The following is a 21907-nucleotide window of genomic DNA, read 5'->3' as shown; positions in this document are numbered from 1 at the left end:
TGGCAGTACTGCCATCCTTTACACCACTGGCAGCTTTGGTCATCAGACGGATATTTCCATCTTGTCTTTTCGCTTGATGAAGCATTTGTTTTGATAGTTTTATCGTGATTGTCTTGTTCATTTGACTTGTTTTGAATTCTATAATCTGAGAGCATTCACAGCATTTTATACTGTATATTGATTGAAATCTTATTTTTCATTGATCCAACTGGATTCATATTGAGTAACAGAAAATATCTCGTCAGAGAAATAAAGTGAAAGTTTCTTTATGAATTCATTTGAAATGAAAAAGGATTGACTGACTTACTATTCGCTTACTCTTCATATAAACATTCAAAATTGTTTCATCCATTTACTTGCTAATTTTGCATGGTAGGCTGAATATAAGTTTTTGAAGGAAAGTGATGTTTGATTAATACTGCTGTGGAGCTGTGAGATAAAATACTATTTTGTTTCTAAATTCCTGAAACAGTTTTCATGGTAAACAGTTTTTCATGGTAATTAATTAACTGATTATCTCTACAATAATATTAGGACCAGCATAAATTCTTCTAAGACAATGATTATAAGAGATTAATTCAAGACTCTGGATAAGTTTTTTATACAGTTTAAGAGTTGAAAAACTTCCAAGACACTATATATATATATATATATATATATATATATATATATATATATATATGCATGTACACATACAAATATATATATATATATATATATATATATATATATATATATATATATATATATATATATTCGTATGTACACATACAAATAACTACACTTTGGTCTTTATTAAACAGTTACTATGTGAGCACTTGAATTTACAAAGTAATTTGTAAGCTAAATATAAAGTAATTTGTAAGCTAAATATAAAGTAATTTTTAAGCTAAATATAAAGTAATTTTTAAGCTAAATATAAAGTAATTTTTAAGCAAAATATAAAGTAATTTTTAAGCAAAATATAAAGTAATTTTTAAGCAAAATATAAAGTAATTTTTAAGCTAAATATAAAGTAATTTTTAAGCTAAATATAAAGTAATTTTTAAGCTAAATATAAAGTAATTTTTAAGCTAAATATAAAGTAATTTTTAAGCTAAATATAAAGTAATTTTTAAGCTAAATATAAAGTAACTTTTAAGCTAAATATAAAGTAATTTTTAAGCTAAATACAAAGTAATTTTTAAGCTAAATACAAAGTAATTTTTAAGCTAAATACAAAGTAATTTTTAAGCTAAATACAAAGTAATTTTTAAGCTAAATATAAAGTAATTTTTGACTCAAAATCCAAGGAAAATATTTTCTTACGCATCCCTATCCAATGGTAAGCAAAGTTCTGGTTATATTCTGGTGATGGCCAGTGTCAAATCATTGATATTATGCTCCAAAGACTCAAGTATTAGTCCTAGTATCGAGAAATATGAAAAAACAAAGATATGCTACTGCCTTTATTGTATAAAAGCAGTGAAAGATTTAATATGAAATGAATCTCCAAAGAATTACCTTAATTCAGGTCTGAGGATCCCATTTCCAATAATAAAATGAAGTTTCTCCAAATTTGACGTTGGTCGGTCATCCAACAGAGCATTGCCTGCACCTCCACTTTCAAAATCCGCAGACTTTTTGTTGATTTCCATCTTACGGGTTACTTCCTCGGTAAGTTTTGACTTTCTCTTCAAGGTCAACGAGACCAATTTCCTTCGCATACTCTTTTTCCCTTGTTTCATTTGAAGCAAGGGTTCTTTTTCCTGAAAACAAAGAACATTGGAATGTCAAGACAAAATAAAAAAAATATTAAAGAAGAAAATGCTTGCAGCATAAAATATACTCTCTTTCATGAAGGTGAAAAGAAGAGGCATTTCTTTCAATGAAAGTTTTTGGTGTTTTTATGTTTAAGTCGGAAGGTGGGAAAGTCACGCCAGCACTCCTCAAGGAGTACTGACCTTTTAAAAATTACCTGGGCAGCCTTGTTGGCTTTTCTCACTTGGGGTGCCTCAAATAATGAGCAAAAAACCTACTCCACCCAAAAGACTGGAGGCAAGATCTGGAGGGTGGACCTTCCAAGGATACCCAGAACAATGCCTCAGCCCACAAGATAGAATGCCACCAAAATGACCCAGTTTCTGCCGGACTGAGTTAAAGGTTAAAATGTCGACTAGCAGGCAACCACATTAGTGTTCAGACATATCAAACCTTTTTAGATTATTTCATGCTAAATGATTATTTTGGTGAAAGTATTAATATTTTCAAATATTTAATAAATTTTATTTTATATACTTACTTTGGCTCATGTAAACTCTGACTTTTTTTTTTAGGTGTGTCTAGTTGAACTCTAGAATCTATACAGAACTTCAAACTGAACCCTTTAATTCACAGGTGTAGTTTATTCTTGTTCTGTCAGTCATAACCAGGTAGAAATCTTAAATAATTGTTAATTATATTCTTAGTATTTCCTATACTGAGGAATTAACTTGCAAATGACTCACTTCAAATGGATCATTTCTTATCACTTTATCCATTGTGCCAAGATGAGAACAGTACTTTGAATAATCCACAAATTATCTCCACACGCTCTGGAACAAAATAGTCTTTAATTGATAAATTCTATTTGACCTGTAGATGAGATCTTGACGGGTACCACCACTTTGGGTCAGAGTGGACATAAGAATCATGGTCACCAATAAGTGACTCATCAATCATGAATTGAATGCAGTTTCAAGTCGTACCACAAACTGTTTCAGGTAAAGAGAAAGAGTAGACGATAGTTGATAAATAGGGTAGATTAAAAAAAGGATTTGGAAAAAGATAATTTGGGGGTGGTGGGATGGGTTAGGTTCAAACACCTTGATCAAGGATGTCAAAAACAGTTTAGCATCTGATCTATTTAACCCATAGATGGGACCCTAACAGGTACTACTACTCTTTAGCTAGGAGTGAAGTGTATTATCTGTTTTGATACTACACACTATCTTTTCTTCTCTTGGTTAGTGAAGAAGAGATCTTTCTAGACTGAGAGAATTTAAATTTTAGTTATGCCAATCCAGAGTGCCTCTTTTTGGGAAGCTGGATTTTCTCCACATAAAAATCTGATCTTGTATGTGATTTGTGTTGTTTCTTATTTTATTTTTCTAAGACACACACACACATTAAAATTTATAAATTCATTTGTACGAGAATTACAGCATTGGCCCACACCAAACCTCTTAGGTCCAAAAGCAGGATGCTTGAGAAATGGCCGACGTAGCTGAAAGCACTTTTTGTTCGTCAAAAATATGAATTTTTGATCAATCAGGGCTCGAGTTAAAAAACATATTTTTGCAAACCTCTGGGAACTGCTAAAGAAATATAAAATATAAAAGGCATGGAGAACTTCTCTCAGAGAAAGGGATAACCAACAGCAACGCTGCTTGCCGAGTGAAATTCAGTAGCTGAAATGACAGCTTTTCTTACACGTCAAAGAACATTGCTTGACTCTCTCTTTCTCTCACTTTGCCACAACACATTTTTTCTCTCACGCTCTCAAGTCTTTACCTTCTTCCTCCCTTCCTTCTTTCATACAGACTGCCACCTTGGCGCACACTAAAAAGTAATTTTTTCTTTTAATGAAAATGAACAAAAGTTTATTTTACATTATTTGATAGTGTTTTTCTTTTTATTTATTCCAGGGGATTTATGAGGAGGCAACTAAATAGAGACTAGATGTACAACTATTCTGGATTAGAGTAGAGCTAGGAGTAATGGTAACTAACACTCTCCAAATACTCAGCATAAATTTCTGCATGTTATTACAGTCAAAGGAAAAAGAGGGAATTCCAAAAGCAAGTAGTCAGAAGAAAAGCTGTTTCTGGCATATGTTGATGTGTCTAGTGAAGGGATGAGATGTTACTGTTAGTCAGGGTTTGTTGAGGGTATTTACTTTTACACATTATGAGTGCAATAAGTTTGTCAAAGAACATTTTGTGGAAGTAATTGTAAAACCAGCACAGGGATGCAACATCGCATTGATGGGCAGAGGCTGAAGCTTAATAGAGAGTATGAAAGTAATTAGGTTAAGTACTGAAATCTTACCAATTCTGCACCCATTTGTCTGGCATCCTCTAAATCTTTTTTGTTGAATTTTCGACCCAGGGTTGAATAAATCTTCGTCATTACTGGGGTTTTATCTTGCTGGAAAAAGCAAAGAAAAAAATGTATTTTAATCAAATATTTCTGACAGTGACAGTTATGGAAAAAAAAAATTTCTTAATAGTATCGACTATAACAGATATTACTCAAATCTAATTATTCAAATTTAACAGTAAATTATATAGATTGATGTAGAAAGCACAATGGAATTTTCACAGAGTTCTGCTAGTTTAAAAAAATTTTAATATCCTTACCCGACCATCTGCCAGAGGGGTGTGGTACTTTGGTTCTGGAAGGTCACCCATGAATCTCAAGATAGTTATCCACACAGCAAGGGCGGCCTGGGGAAAAGAAAAAATATTTTTAAAAAGGTGGAAAATACCTTGAAATATCAACAAAACAGATCCATTTTCATCCGTTTGCTATTACTGGAGTAATTATCAATGCATGTTAAATAATAGATTTGTTTAGAAAATGCTTTACCTTTTCCGCTAGTTTGGGAGCTGTTATTGCTCTAAATAAAAAACATTATATAAAAAAAATTTTTGAAAATAAATAAAACAAAGTTGCTCCTTTCAGCACTATATCTAAAATAATTTGTTGACAAATTAAACACATGTCAGCATTATTTTCAAATAAGTCTTTTTACTTGTTTTCACTACATGATTGTAGCAAAAAACGTATGCATCTTTCTGAAAGCCCCTGCTTAGAACCATTACTCCTATTTATTCTTTGATGCCATTAAAGAATTCATAAGCTGTAATTAAATGATCAGAAAAAAAAAACAGGATATTGCATGGTAACTAGATGTATGTCAAGATCGTCAGTTGATATCGCATTTGAAATGTGAGTGTTTTGATAATTGCAAGGTAAAAACTAAAATTGAAATTGCAAATATTTTTACTTTGAAATGTGCCAATCGAGGAATGTATAAAAGTGAAATTATCTCTGTGTGTGTCTGTGTGTGTACATTTCTCTACCAAATAACTCTGTTAATTTTCAGTCTACAGACTCGAGACTAAACATAAAGGGTATTGAGTTTTGAGAAAATTTTTAATTGGTTTTCAGCAAGAAATTTGGCTGCTAAGGAGTCAAAGTTCAAAAGATTTAAACTTTGCGGTCTCTAGCAAACTATTCAGCCAATTTTGGATTTAAACATTTGAAATTTTGCATAAAGAGTATGCAGACATGCAGCAAGCTTTTTAATCAGTTTTTGGATGAAAATTTGGCTGCCAAGAGGTCAAAGTTGAAAAAGTTGACCTTTGCAGACTCTACCAAAATCCTCCACCAATTTTGGGTCGAAACACTTGAAATTTTATATGTAGGCTACCTGGACATGAGTCAAACTTTTAAATATGTACATAAAATTATGAACACTACATAATGCCCGAGCAAAGCCCGGCTGAACTGCTAGTTACAAATAGTTTTAGAGGTATATTGATTGAGAGAGTATCAGGAAAAATGTCAAAGCAGACTTGACGCTTAAAGTGAATTAATGTTCTTTTGCTTCCCCCCAACTATGGTTGAGGAGTCAGCTGTAATAAATTCAAAGTTATACATAAAAATAACTTTCTTAATATGATTTCTTCATTTTGATTTGAGGACAATGTTACAAAACGGTGACTTTAAGACATTTTACTTGTATGGCTAAAAATAATAAATCTAATTATTATTACTATTATATAGAAATCTATAATTACGCCAGCATGTTGAAAATTGTGATTTTCCTGTGAAGGTTGGTTAGTGCAAGAAGAGGCTTAATTTGCTGATATATATCAAATTCGGTAACTGGGGACGATGATATCTATCGGGTACGTGTGAGAGAGAATGTAGTAAGAAAGAGAGGAAGATAACTTTTCTCTTGCGTGCAAGTCTGTCTGATTTCCGATTTTGGACGTGTCAAGATTGGCGCAAAGATGCATCAGAGAAAGAAATGCAAAAAGAGTTAAAAACCGATAAGAAAAAATGGGAACCACCAAGACTCAGAAAGAATAAAACCAAACATTAATTAAAAGAAACCTCCGACTTTTGTGCATGCGGTTTTCTTTGCAGTGACAAAGCCAAGAGGCAGAAAAACTGTGTGGTAACATTTGGTTATATGCACATGCACCCATGTACTAACTTAGATAAGACATTATGAACACAACCATATATAGACACTAGACATATTATGATTACGTACATAGATTCAGACAAAGAGATACACTCACCCACACATTTTTATCACACGTATACATATCATGCACACACTCATATATAAGATACACATGATGAGATATACACACCACAGACAATATCTCCCCCCCCCTACACAACATTAAAATTATTATTTGTATATAAAAATAAAGAGACTTATGAATCTGTCAGCTAATTTCCATATGTGTTTATGGCATATCATGTACATGTATATAAATTGTTGGCAATGTGAGTAGTTTCTCTTACTGTACATTCTCATAAAGGCATTAGGAAATATTAGAGTCACTGAATCAACAGAGAGTGAGAGGAAATGAAAAATACATAGATGGTTAAGAGATATGGATAACTTTTTTAGTTAATTATAACTCATGGGTAATTAGAACAATTAAAAACATTTTTTTCTAACTAACCCCAATACTATTATATATATATATATATATATATATATATATATATATATAAAGTTGAAATATATATATTTTTTTACTTTATATATAAGTTGAAATATATATATTGAAATATTGAATATAAATTGAAGTTTACAAAATTAATGATTTTGGAAACTCAAAGAGTTGATAAATATTAAAATTAATGTTTATAGAATAATCCTAACCAGGTGAAAGTGCTCAAAATACAGGATAGCGCATTGATATAAACATTTGCAAAATCAATTCAAAATACATTAGAAATTACAACATTTATTGTTTGATACAAGGAGTACAAATGAAAATCTCCTTACTCGACTTTCAAAGAATGGCTCTTATTTTCAATAGAAAAATAGTTAGCAAAATAAACAGTAATAGGCTGGTTATAAATTGAAAACTTAAAAATTTAGGTCAATTAATTTTTCAGAAAATAATATCTAGATATATAAGTTTAAAGGATATACTATGTGGAAACCATGCAAGAAGATGGATGTAGGAGTATCTAAATCCCAAAATAGATGAATTGAGATTGAGGTTGAATGGTAATTAAAAATCTATGTTGTATAAGCTGTACTCCGAATGGTAAAGTTCATCTGTAAGTTTGGGAAATATCTTTGAAACTCTATAGATTAAGAAATAATAAATGTAATTTTTAATCTACTTTGCACTGATTTTACAAAGTTTAAAGTTAAATTATATATATATATATATATATATATATATATATATATAATTTACCAGAAGCATAATGAGAACTGCAAACTGAAATTTACATATAAAATTTATTTTTCGACAGAATACTCTCAATAAGAAAAGATGGATTAAATCATCATCCCTTACCTTTTGGATTATTCATCGTGACTACACAGGATTAAATTACCATCAAATTTCACCAGCATCTTTTGTAACTGTTTTAAAATTCCAAAAACAGACCCATACCCCCTTCGCTTGATATTTACGGAAAACTATATCACACCTTGGAACTACCCAGTCTGGTTTGATTTTTTCTTTTTCTCTTTCTTTATTCAAATTGACAAATTTTAAACATTTTTTTTACCCTCATGACCACCATCATAGAATGAAGACTCATAAAATGCAAAAACCAGCAAATTTTTAGCTTCACTATTCAGATAATTTGCTAACTCGATTCTATCCTCTGAAGAGAAGAATCTTACATTCTTTGAAACTCTGCAGAATAAGGATATTTTATCATTTTTTTTAAATTTTATTTTACATATAAATTTTGATTTGCAGTTCTCATTTATGCTTCTGGTATTAAGCTCTACTTCATACTGTCGTATCGAGTCTTTTTATTTGATTGGGATAAATAAAAACATTCATACCTATATTGGGCTGGAGCTTACATTTGCATCTGTCTAGTAAACTTTTCCTGTTAATTACATGATATATATATATATATATATATATATATATATATATATATCTCCATGATTTATTTTAATATCAAATCAAATTGTCGTATATGGTCCAAGTGGGATACTCTATTTTTTATTTATCTTTTTTTTTAGTGTATTGATTTTATTTTTTTAAAGATAGTTTAAATTAAATTTTATAGGAAAGTATTATTACTTTAATGAAGTCAAAGATGTTGCTCAGGTTAGCATTTTTTATTTTGGAGGGTGGCATATTAGCCTAGTCAGAGCTATTTTTTAATATTGGATCATCAGTGACTTTAATAATTTTTATTTCAATTCATTTGAGTTTGCTTTTATTATTCAATTACAATAAAAGTTATAAATATAATTGCTAGGACAGAATTTATTTAATCCATAGATGGGACTCTAACTCAGACATAGAAACACCAGTGACTAAAGAGTGGCGCTGCACCCCCAAATTAGGGCTTCATAAGATATATTTTATCATGCAATTTGTATTATTAATGAATATGAGGAAAAAACTGTCAACCAACTCACATTTAGTATAATAATAGCTGTATAAAAATGAATTGCATTAACAGTACTGAAAGCTTTCAAATAAGATATCTAAAAATAATCTGAACTTACTAAAAATTATACCAAAGTGTTAAATAAATATGGTATAATCACATTGATACATCGGTTCTTGTTAGGTCATTAAAGTAATGTGAAACTTGGTCAGTACCAGATGGGTGATGATTTAGGAATGTCAAGTGCTGTATATGGGAGGACATCAACATTCCCTGTAAAATCTAATATCATCATTTCCTCTGACCAGGATAATCATGCGACTTGAAATTGCTTGTGAATGTAATATTCTCTAGGAACTTCCTTATACAGAGAAGTTGGCTGAACTCACCCAATATGAATACAGCACCAGTACAGAGTAATATAAAGTTTTCTTGTTTACTTTATAGGAGTTTGAATACATTTGTTTCTTTTAAATAGTTTATGATTTGTTGGGGCTCCACTTCTTGGAACACTTTTCTAATGTTTGTTGTATTAAAATATTTCTTCCGAGTTTTGCACATTCTGTCAGTAGATGTTTAATTGTTAGTGGTTGGTTGCAGAGTGTGCAATTTGGTGTTTCCTCTACTTTGATTTGATAGGAATGAGTTAATTTTGTTATTCGATAGATAGGAATGAGTTAATTTTGTTAATTTTGTATTCGTATTCGGTTTAGTACAATTTCTTCTCTTTTTCCTTTAAAAATTCTTTGTTTTTCGTTTTTAATTATTGGTTGGTGTTCGTGCAATTTGTTTGCAGTGCATTGTTCCATTCCTCTTGCCACTTGTTTTCTATATATTCGTTGATTTTCCTTTTTAGGTCTGTGTGTGGTATTTTAATTTTTTCCATTTGGTGGCTTCTTTAGTCAGTTTGTCTGCCTTTTCATTTTTAGCTTGGTATCCAGGCTATTATAATTTCTTTGGGTTTTTTTTTTTCGGTTATTTCGTTGTATTCTTGTATAATTTCTGTGATAAAAGGGTGTTTAGATTTTTCTTCAAGGGCCATGATACAGGATAGGGAGTCTGTATATATTATGAATTTTTGTTCGCTGATGTCTTTGATGTGTTTGAGAGCTATTTTGGATGGTCTGCAGCTCGGCTGTATATATTGAATCCTCATTGGGCAGTCGTATTTGATATTGATTTTGTCCATCTGTGCATGCTGCACTTGTTTCGTTTATAGTTTTAGACCCATCGGTGTATATTTCTATGTATTCTGCATATTTTTCTCTTAGTTCTCAGAAGTTGCTTCTGTTTGTTATATTATTTATAATGTTTTTCTTGTAAGCAGTAAGTGTTAGGTCAGTTTTTGGTTTGTGTAATGTCCATGGTGGTCTGTTGTTTATTTTTTTGAGTAATTATATTGTCGGGGTTTTCATTAATTTGATGTATTATTTCTTTAATTCTGTGTCTAAAGGAGGGTATACTTTTTGGTTTTCCTGAATAAAAGTTTGTACATTGTGGGTTCAAGGTAGTTTTGTATGTTGGGTTTTTCGGGGTTGCTTTGTAGTTTTGTTGTGTATTGTAACACTAGTTTTTCCTATCTTAAATGCAGGGGTAGTTCTTGGGATTTTACATGCAGGCTTTCCATTGGTAAAGTTTGATAGGCTCCCAGGCTAAGCCTTAAACTTTGATTCTGTATTGTTAGTAGTTTGTTTTTGTAGGATTTGTAAGTAGAGCTGTATATGGCACAACCATAGTCCAGTTTGGATCTGATATGTGAGTATGTGTATATTTTGAGCATTGTAGCTTGATCTGCTCCCCAGTCTAGTTTTGATACTATTTTAAAGATATTTATTGCTTTTAAGCATTTTTGTTTTAATTTGTTAATGTGCTCCTTGAAGTTTAGTTAATTATCAAAAATGATCCCTAGAAATTTGGTATATTGTACTACTGGTATTAGTTGTCCATCTAGTTTGAGCTGTGGGTCAAGGTGGTATTTTTTTTTCTTACAAAAGTGGATACGTGGTTTTGCTTTTGGACATTTTGAATCCATTTTGTTAACCCAAAGATCTATTTTGTTAAGGCAATGTTGCATTTGTCTTTCGATAGTTGCATATTTGGTGATGAGCAAGTTATTGAAAAGTCATCAACAAATAATGTTTTTTCCAATCCCATGTTAACATTTTCGATTATACCGCTGATTTTAATTAGAAAAAGGGTGGCAGATAGTACACTACCCTGTGGTACCCCTGTTTCTTGTGTGTATTGATCTGATGTTATATTTCCTAAGCATACTTTAAATGTTCTGTGGGATAGGAATTCTTGGATAAATTTTGTTAGGTTTCCTCTGATTCCCATATTATGAATATCTTTCAAGATTCCATACCTCCACGTGGTTTCATACGCTTTTTCAATATCAAAAAAGATTAAGACCATGTGATGGTTTCTTATTAGATCGTTACATATATGTTTTGTCGAATAAATTGGTCGTTAGTACCTAAATTTTGCCTAAATCCGCTTTGGTGTGTAGAGATGAGGTTATATTTTTCTAAATGCCTCATTGACCATCCTTTCTGTTGTTTTGCATATACAGCTTGTTAGGGCGATGGGACGATAATTGGTAGGGTTGGAGTGATCTTTTCCTGTTTTAGGAATTGGGATGATATTGGATTCGAGCCAGTGTTTTGGGAAATTGTTAGTCCACCATATGTTGTTAATTATCTGTAAGAGAATGTTGAGAAATGTGTCTGGCATGTGTTTTAGAAATTGATAGTGGATGTCGTCTGGACCGGTAGCTGTATCTTTACTTTTATGAATTGCATTTTTTAGTTCTGTTATAGCGAAAGAGATGTTATAGTATTCTTTGTTATTGGATGTGAAGTTGAGTTTTTCTTTTTCTGCATTGTTTTTATATTTTTGGAATTTGGGGGAGTAGTGGTTGGATGATGAGTTTTGGCTGAATTCATTTGCGATTATGTTTGCTATTTCTTTTTTGTCTATAATTTGTCTACCATTTGGTTTACTTATATTATTTATTGGTGTTCCAAGTTTTTTTCCAGTTATTTTTCTTATTATTTCCCATGTTTTTTTTGATGGCGTGTTGTTGTTCAATTTGGAAATATAGTTTTGCCAGGTTTCTTTTTTGCTTTTTTTTATAATATAGCGTGCTTTTGCTCGTGCTTGTAGGTATTTTTGAAGGTTGGGTTTTGTAGAATGTTGTTTGAAGTGTTTTAGCATTTTTTTCCTGTTGGTTATTGCTTCTTTACATTCTATTGTGAACCATGGCGTTTATTTTGGGTGTGGTTTAGTGGAAGATTTTGGGATTGTCTTGATTGCTATTTCGTTTAGCATATTGGTGAAAGCTAACATAGGATCTGGTTTGTTAGCTATTTCTTAGTTAATTAAGTTTGTACAAAGTTTGCTAAATTCAGTCCAGTTAGCTTTATAGATTTGCCATTTTGGTTTTGTTTCTTCTGTTGCAGGTTCTTGGGTTTTGAGAAAAATTGGAAAGTGATCGCTGCCGCACTGGTCGTTATGTACCTCCCATTGGAAGTCCATAAATATTGTGGGTGAGCATAGGGTTAGGGTTAGGTCTATAGCTGATGTTGTTCCTGTGCCTGGGTGAAGGTATGTGTGTGTTTTGTCGTTAAATATAGCTATTCTATTGATTCGTTGTGTTTTTAGTGGTTTTTGTTTTGTGTTTACTTGAACTGTTTGGTTCCTCGGTCTCCATTTTCTCCTCCTGGTCAGTTCTGTTTTTGGAGCTAGATTTATTTCTGTGACTCTAGATTTCAATCAATTCAAATTTATTTTCGTTTTCGATTAATATTATTTCTGTTTTTTATTTATTTTGGTTCTGTTTCCATCTTTCCAGATATTGTGTGTTTATCTTTTGCTTTTGTCTTTGTTCGTGATTTGGATCTTCCACGGTTTGTGGTTTTTGTTGTTCGGGTTCTTTTTTGTTCTTTGGGACTTGTTTTAGATCATTTGACTGAGTTTTAGAAGATACTGGCATTTGTTTCTTGTTTTCATTTTGGTTAGTTTTTAAAGTTTCAATTAGATTTTAGAGTTCAGCTTAAGTAGGTCTTGGTAGTGGGTTTGGTTTGAAATTTTTGTGATGTCTGCATAAGTGTTTATTTTTTCTCGAAAGCTTGCTATTTTCCTTGCTTCAGGAAAGGACACGTTTTGTTTGTATTTTATTTCAGCTATTTCTTTTTCTTTTTTGAAGATTTTGCATATTTTAGAGTATGCTGGGTGTTTTTCTTGGCAATTTAGGCATTTTGTTTCGTTCGGGCATTCCCTTTTAGTGTGGTTAGGTTCTTTTAAGCCACATTTTCCACATATTTTCTGTCCCTTGCATGTTTCTCTGCTATGTCCATATTTATGACACTTGAAACATCTCAGAGGGGCTGGTATATATTATTCTACTTGTTCTATTGTATATCCGATTTTTATTTCTTTGGGAATTTTTGGTGTATTGAATGTTAGTACGTAGGTTTTTGTAGGCATGGTTGGACCATTCCTTTTTATGTTTATTCGAACATGATCAATTACTCCCTCTTTTCTTAGGGCATTTTCTATTTCTTCTGCTGTAGCCAAGGTTAATTCATGGCTTTTTATGACACCTTTTGATGTGTTTAGTCTTTCATGAGCAAAACTTTTGCATTTATAGATATGGAATTTTTCTATCTTTAAGATGTTTTTCGCGTCTTTATAGTTGTCTACTGTGACAAGTAGATTGCCATTTTTCATTTTTTTTTTTTTGCCATTTTTGGGTTGCTGTTTTGAGACAGTATTTTTTCAATTAAGAATGGAGACAGATTGCTGATCTTTTTTCCTTCTAAGGTTTCGATTACTATGAATTTTGGGTATTTTTCTTTATCAATTATTTCATAGTTATATTCTTGCTCACTGTCTGAGCTAATTACGTCAGAGTGGGTTCTTTTCAATTTTGTTTTATTTTTTGGTTTCTGGGTTTTTTGTTTGGGTTTATTATATCCATGGAAGTTTGTTTAGATTTTCATCTCTTTTGCTCCCCATCCTCCTTGGAACCCAAACTGGAAACCCATTCGTCATTTCATCCCAGGGATACTAAAAAGATTTACTCAATTGGTTGAGTTTGTTCCATCATTTCCTGTTTCCTCCTTTAGTTTCTTCTTTCCCAGTTTGATAGAAACATTGGTTAGGGAGCAGTTGTGTGGTTTTGTCTCATCAGTTGATTGACCCTTGCCATCGCCTTCTAACACTTACCTGGTTTATCTATGTTTGTAGTAATAAGATGTTGTATTATCTTTAGATTAAATTTGTTTATTTTTAAATGTTATAATTGACATTTTCAGCGTAAGTGTTAGGGCTTGACATGACTAGCTGATTGATCAGATCGGGCCTCTCCGACCGCCCGTCTAGCCTAGTACAAGGCCAAAGTGGAGTGTTGCAACTGATACCTTTATTTTCCCTAGGCATCAGTTGCTCAGCCACCAGGATCCTTTTCCTAGGCATCACGGGTTGCCACCCACAGTCAACAGGTAGCCCCATTGAGGGACTTTTACCCTCTGCAGGGGGACAGTCAGCGTATTCTAATGCCCCACCGACAGTATAAGAGAAAAAAGATTTAAATAAACAAAACAAATTAAAAAAAATAAAAAATAAAAAAATGATTCAATTAAAAAAAATACAAAGAAAATACGCAGTAATGGAAGATCATATTTTTTTCTTTTTATATTTTAATCTGAATGCCAATTAAGATTAATTACCAACCAAGGTTTTCCAAAGTTTTCTTTGTTTTTTAAGTTTGGTCTACATTATTTAATTCTTTGATGTTATCTCTAAAAGTGAAATTTTCAATAATCTTGATTTATGTATCATTCTTACCATTTGGTCGCCAGGATTTGGTAATGACAGCAGGGGTTCGGCGAGAGTTCTTCGTATATAAATGTGGGATGTGTTATTTTGGAAGTACATAGAGGCAAACTTGGAGAATTTGTATTCCATGAGCAGCTCTTTGTCATCAGGGACGTTGATCATTTTAAATTCACTACCCACCTCGGCAATAGCAGCATTTTTTCCAGAGTCAATGTCCTGCAGAAAAATTATTATAAAAAAGGTGAAAAGTTGGTCATTTGAATAAAATGTTTCAGATAATAAAGTAAGCAAAAAAAAAAAAAAAAAAATTTCACATATACATATCTTGGAATTTCTACCGGTACTATATCTTAGAGCAGTGGTCTCCCAAACTTTACTATATGGTAACAGTTTCCTGTTGCTTTAAGTTTGATCCACACCTGCTCTAAAATTCAGTATTTCCTAATAATTTCATTTACACATATTTAGCCTACCAATTAAGATTGCAAACCATTTTAAGTAAAAAAAGAAAAAGAAAAGAAACTGATCAATAATCTATCATTGAGATTGAGTTAAGATGATTGAGTAAAAGTTCTCTAGTCACTAGCATAAGTGTGTGTAATATTGATTATCATGCTACACTATAGCTTTCTTGCATAGTATCATGTCAAATGTGAGGAGACCCGATTCTGGCATACAACATTATAAACAAGAATGTAAATCTACCTTTAGTTTTTCACATCAACATCCATCAATGCCAATGTTCATCCACAGAAGATGCACCATCGTTGCTTTGCATCAACAGAAGACAAAATTCTCTATGTTTCTGTTCCTTGAAACAATCTGCTATGATGATGCTTACTATGTAAACACTTCAAGTTGCCTTTGACAAACGTTTAGATGGTATATGCAATAATTTCTGTCTTTTTATATGGCTTGATGAATTTTTTTTTTTATTATTTTCTAATAAAATGGAGAGAATCATGATGTTTGGGTACCACTGTTTCAAAACAAAAATATGTAGCACGAGGGTTTAAGTCTTTACCAGTTTTGACGCTAATTCTGATAAAAGTACTAGTACTCTTATGGCATATATTCTTCACAAAAGTCTGATTTTCTGCTTCCTCTGTTTCGGCTTTAAACCTGCTCGTTTGTCGAGTAGTCTTCAACTTGTTGTTCAGGTACATTTTCCTATTTCTAACAACTGCAGACTTGTAAAACTCTTCTTGCTAACTGTTTTCCTCCTATGTATAGCCTTAGTCGTTTCAATATCAAGATCAATAGACATCTCCAGTTTTTGCATTAATCATCTTTTGTTCTTTTAGCTTCATGCCTTGTTTTGAGCAGCTTCCAATAAGAAAAAATTGGTTTGATGCTATTTTTTTATGTAATATCAGTTAGTTTGGGGTCATTTTAATAAAGGTTTCGAGTTTTTAATATCTCTAAATATTTATTTCTGTGTCAATTTTTGCATAAGTTAAAAGAAATGTTTTTGTATATATTTTTGTATATATTTCTGTATATATATTTCATTGGTGTAAATATATTTATATAAATTTTCAGCTAACGAGTTTGTTGCAGTGTTGTTCAAATATTTACTTTTATAATGGTTATATTTTGCATCTGTCAAATCTTTACCATTTATCCAGACAGATTGATTGCTTTTCAGTAGGGATATTCTAACATTTAATATTTAATTATTTTTTTATATTCTTTTCTACTGTAAAATATTTCTAATTACTTGCCTCATATGAGAACAGTTAGACATAAGGTTGGATTGGGACAAAAATGAAAATTGCATTAGTCAAGAAAGATTTCTTTTTCTCTTGAAATCAATGCATTTAATACAAACAAATTTTATTGTGTCCGTAGTTCAACCCACATGGGGAATTATTTGTTGTATAAACAAGAGTTGACATGCACAAAACTTCTCAATCAGCAGTGTGGATTAAATTGACCAAAGATTTTTTATCTTCCAGATGACTTTGAAGTGTAGGTGTCCATTTTATAAAAATTCATAAAAAGCAGTTTTTCTTAAAAAATACATGTCATACCGGTTGTAACAATGTACAACAATACAGCTTAGATCAGCAGAACTTCAAAGTGGAGACACTTAAATTCTTTAGAATCATTTAAGAATTTAAATCTAAATCAATAATATAATGTATTTGTTCTTCATTTCTAAGTAAATTAGTAATTTGTTTAAAGTAAAGAAAAGCCAAATGTACCTTAAACTGTGATGGAGGCAGGTCACGGTCTTGTGTTTCAGGTGTATAAATCGGGTCAAACATGTCACCCACCTTTTGGAGGAAAAAAATATTTCTTTAATACAAAACATTTGGGGAAAAAAATGTACAAATGAATTATGCTAAAGTTTCAATGTTTTTAATCAATGTTTCTAACAAAATTTTTTTCAGTGAATTATCTCCCTTGAATGATGACAAGTTCTATATTTATTTATTTGTTTCTTTTGCTTTCATTAAAAAGTTCACACTGAAACTGAATTACTTAAAAGGGGACAAACAATTAAAGAAAATACAAAAACAGCGTCAGCAATAAACATTTTTATTTATTGTTTTACAAAACAGAATCAAAAGAAGTAGATGTTTTAATGAATTTAATTTTATCCCCCCCCCCCAATAAATTGGAGTTGGTTTAACTATAGAGAGAATTATGAAAAGATTCAGATGTTCAATCTAAAGTGACACAAAATGAGTTCATCACTTTTATGGTAAACAAAAAAAAAAGATCACATTGTTGTAACAAGGTTATTATAATAATTATTGATAAAATATGGTAGAAATAAAGAATTAAACTAAAATTTCCAAAAAAAGAATATTCTTTATTTCCGAATATTAGAGAAAGTGGCCATTATCTTTATTGTCAATCAAAAATTTAACACGGAAAAGCAATATAGTTGGAGGTCCCCATAAACCACAATATTTGAAGCATACAGAAAATAGGACCAAAAAATGCAGAAAGAAATAGACATATATCTAATCATTTGATTGGTACATGTAATTCATGTCAGACCCAAAATTAACTCAATTTAATTCTTTGAATAAAGTGGAAAATAAAAACTTTTGTTCAAAGACATATTAAGCCTTATTGAACTTTTGTAATTCTTCTCTTATTAATTACTCTTAATAAACCAAAACATATTTGAGCAGCATGCAGCTTTCTTTTTTTCATTCACAGGCAATAAAGATTTACCATGGCTTACCAAGTTAAGAAATTAACGCCTTCCCCGCCACTTTTCTTGTCAGTAAGAAACATATGGGTAGATTCATCATGTTGGAGTTTGAAATTAAAGTTGATGCAAGAATTTTAGTGAATTTAGATTCTAGACGCCATGTATAAGTAATCCAACTTTGTTCACTTCATTAATTATTTTCAATCCTGACATTTGGTATTTGGTAATTTAGGTCATGCTGATGAGCAGAATGTGAAAACATAAAAATGGTTTATATCAGAATAAAATGATTAATATCTATCAGAATTAAAAAGTGAATCATTTTAATTATGATTGGTATTAAAAATGGTTTTACATTGTTGATTTTCTTAAATATTATTAAATGAAATCTAAACAAAATGGCAACTGAATTTGACTTGATTTTATTTCAAGCACGTTTTTCTCAAGTTATATGCATAATATTAAATGGATTTTAACTTGAAATGATTCTTCATTTAATTATATTTAACAAAACCAACAGCATAAAAACATTTTAATGCCTCTAAGAATTTTTTTATCGCATTCTGCTCTGGATGCAACTTTTAACGATTTCTTAAGATTCTGAATTAAACAAGATTCCATCGTTAAACAAAAATCCATCCATCACATTAGTTCTTAACCTTGAGTAGTTTTTAACCTTGATAATTGGTGACTGTAGTAGCACCCCCTCCCCTCTCCAAAAAAATGCATGCACACACACATACACAACACTTTACCATCAAAAACTAGATAGGTAATTTAAACTAGCAACAATCTCTCCACTGGTTTGAATTCTGAAGAAAACAAACCTGATCCTCGAATCATTGCAAGAGATGGGAGTGTAAATTTTCTAGCTGTATTTCAAACGAGCCAGGGATTGTGTTTCTTTTATATCATATTGTGTGCCTTAATTAAATAAACAGTCCTATTTTACACATAACTGTTAGGTTGAGGGATCATGTTAGAAGAATACAGTGTGCAAACTTTAACAATTTTGTATTGAAAATCTTAGCTTTTCAATGATAATACCTCTTTTGATTCTTTTATCATTATTGAATATAATGAAAAAAATGATTACAAAAAAGAAAACAATGATGTTAGTGATAAAATTTACTTTTTTATGAACTGAAGCAAAAATAATGAGACAATGTCATTCTTCTGCTATAATAGCTTGTCAGCCATTGTGAGATAAAAGTTGTCACATTGAAAAAGAATGCCTCACAATGGATTGACATGAAAACATTTGATAAAAACTAAATAAAAAAAAATCTTCAAATGTGGGATGGAGGTGGAATAAGAAAAAAAAAGGTTATTTACCATTTTTTCATAGTTAATTTCATCATTGCGTTTCTTTTCTGCTCGTTCAATTTCTTTCCATTTCTTTCCAGCTTCTTCTCTGTCTTTTCTTTCTTCATCTTCACGGTCTTGTTGGATGGAAGCCAAGCGTAACTGAGGAGAGAGAGATGAAAAAAAATTAAAAAGAAAAGAAATTCCCATTAAAAATAAAGATTACGATTAAGAAAACTAGGCATTTTCAATATAAAAATCAGATTTAAAAAAAGAATATTCTGGTCATGCACTGACTGGATTCCAGGTTTTATGAAACAGAAACTATGCAAAGATGTATATTTTGTACTATCTTATATCGTCACATATCAAACCTTTATAAGTGTAGTTAGATTTTTATTTCTCGCAAGAGAAGAAAGAATGTGAAAGAAACAACACTGAAAGATTGTAGAGAGAAAGGAGACAAAGGAGGAGGAAGAGAGAAAGAAAGGGAGAGAGTGAGAGACAAAGAGAGGGAGAGAGAGAAAGAGAGGGAGGGAGAGAGAGAAAGAGACGGAGAGAGAGAAAGAAGAAGGGTGAAATAAAGAGGGAGAGGGGGAGAGAGAGGGAGAAGGAAGGAAGGGAGAGAGGTGAGAGAGAGAGGAGGAGAGGTGGGTGTTGAGATATTACATTATAGAGTTTTTTTTATTTAATTGGAATTCTTATTGAGATGAGTAATTTGTTTTATTTATCCATTTATTGCGGACCATTCTACTTATCTTCTAGTTGTTGTTCCATGATGTTTTAGCCAACTATTCCTCTGGCCTTTGTCAGGTGATTAACCACAACAGGATAGAAATGCTGAATCTGCTAACTGCATTCTTAGCAATTTGTTGTTGTCATCTCATCACATTTTGGCCAACTAAGCCTCTGGCCGGCTTTGAGTAGGATTGAAACCGCTATCTTCAGACAATGCTCATCTGGAACTGTAGAGATTCAATGTCTCTATCCACTGCGCCACGGGCCTGAGATTCATGTTATATGTGATTATGCCCATAGATCAATTGTCATTATTATTTGTTACTAAAACAAGAATAAAAGTATAAAGTTGTTTTTTTTTTAAGTTCATCAGAAATAGAAAAATTGCTGGCAACACCCCTCTTCCCGACCATGGCTAACTCTTGTAGCAATTACTTTGTTAGTCATTGGAAACCTGTAACTTTCATCTTTCTGAATTATCCATGCCAAACATAAAAAAAAACATTAATCCACACACATTATGATTTGTAAAACCATTTATTATTTAACTTTTCACATATTTCACTTTTCACCTCTGACCTAGGTGACATCTAATAATGGTTATCTAAGTTCCCAATTCAAGTTTTTTTAAAGTCTGGCACAAAATCCAACTACAATAAATGTAACCGAGAGCATACCTGGTGAAGTTTCTCTGCCTCCTGTCTCGCTTTCTTGTCATTCATCTTCTTGCGTAATTTCTCTTCTTCTTCCAATCGTAGTTGTTCAGCTTCCATTTTCTTTTGATGCTGTAAGCAGAATAAAATAATAAAAAAATTGATCTAATACTAGCTGACTTACCAGGCATTGCATGGATGTCAAATAATCTGAATATAAATTAAATTTAATAAATTTGGCAAAAGATAAAACAGTAAAATTTGCACAGAAAGGGATACAGAATTGCTGTGTTTTTGGCTCATTTACTACATATTTTGAAAATCTATTTCAATGTTCAGGGATCCTGATTGAGAAAGTAGCTCTCCTATAGTTCAATCAAAATCGATGGTGAAACAGATTTTGCGAAGACCCCTTCTAGTGTAAAAGCAAATAGTAAGTCCTGATGGAGATCATAACATTAAGAAGATTGTAGTCCAAATAAAATCACTATGTAAACATAGGAGCTCAAAGGAAAAAAGATTAAGATTCTTGAGTCAAGTTTCGTAAAGTAGATCTGATAGTCCATGCACCATTTGAGTAGCTAGTTGTTGAACTCTCTTCAGATGTTGGATATTACATATTATAATAGATATGAAGAATTACATATTATAATAGATATGAAGAAGACGCCTGGACATCATAGTAGTGGTCTGGATTCTACTTTCTTTCCAACTCCTGCAACCAGATTTTAAAGCTTCAATATCTAAGGTTTCAATTTTTATACTGTTCCTGAAATGTTTTCTTTTTTTTTTTTTTATATATAATTTGACTATTTTACTTCCTTTGATGAGGAAAATGTAAATTTTAGAAAATCTATGGAATAAGGAATTGTTTCCTGTTTTTTGAATATTTGATGATCAAATATTAAAAAAAACAGAAAAAAACAACAGGAAACACAATTCAGGAACACATATATATATAGTTTTTGTTGTTGATTTTTTTAAACAATATTAATTTTAACGTCTCCGCCTCAGAGATCTGGTGTTTTTTTTAGAAAGTCGCCCATTCTTTACTTGGACGTATTTTTTAAAATTTTTATATATATATATATATATATATAGTAAGTGTTTAGTTACACTGATGAATCATAGACAATGAAAGACATGTCTGTGGGTATCTCATATTTTGTATAATATATATGCACCCAAATTTGGAAACCACTCTGCTAAAGAGAATAATGATTTCCACCTAATATTAAGGTAAATCTTCAGTGTTTTAGAATTACACTTGATTAAAAAAAAAAAAAAATACAGAAAAATCATAGGAGGAAGTGAGGAGGAGGCCAGATGTGACCATATTGTTTAAAATTTTGCCAAAATTCAAGAACGACAATTCAATTCGAATGTATTCAAAATAATTAAAATATTTGTTAAAAATCATAAAATTTGATTTTCTTAAAACAAAACTACTTGATCAATTTATGTGATTTTTGGAATATGACATCTTCGTTCTGTGATGAGTATGTACATCAGAAAGATTTTTTTTAAAAATTGAGTCTAATTCTAA

At 31.3% G+C, this 21907-nt stretch overlaps 1 protein-coding gene across 1 annotated transcript in view; it reads right to left on the bottom strand.

Annotated features, from left to right (window-relative positions):
* Window positions 1–21907, bottom strand: part of LOC145287848 (myosin-VIIa-like) — a 534923-nt gene that overhangs the window by 51447 nt on the left and 461569 nt on the right. The window contains exons 22-28 of the mRNA XM_080135723.1: window positions 20386–20493; window positions 19001–19132; window positions 16701–16772; window positions 14503–14709; window positions 4380–4466; window positions 4069–4167; window positions 1504–1748 (exon numbers count right to left, since the gene is read on the bottom strand). Coding sequence (XP_079991849.1) covers window positions 1504–1748; window positions 4069–4167; window positions 4380–4466; window positions 14503–14709; window positions 16701–16772; window positions 19001–19132; window positions 20386–20493 — 950 coding nt within the window. The remainder of the gene's footprint in view (window positions 1–1503; window positions 1749–4068; window positions 4168–4379; window positions 4467–14502; window positions 14710–16700; window positions 16773–19000; window positions 19133–20385; window positions 20494–21907) is intronic.

Source organism: Euprymna scolopes, chromosome 11 (genome assembly GCF_053919585.1).
Source record: "Euprymna scolopes isolate OS-2025 chromosome 11, ASM5391958v1, whole genome shotgun sequence".
Lineage (NCBI taxonomy): Eukaryota > Metazoa > Mollusca > Cephalopoda > Sepiida > Sepiolidae > Euprymna > Euprymna scolopes.
The sequence above is the reverse complement of the archived record's forward strand: the minus strand, read 5'-3'. Positions and strand labels throughout refer to the sequence as shown.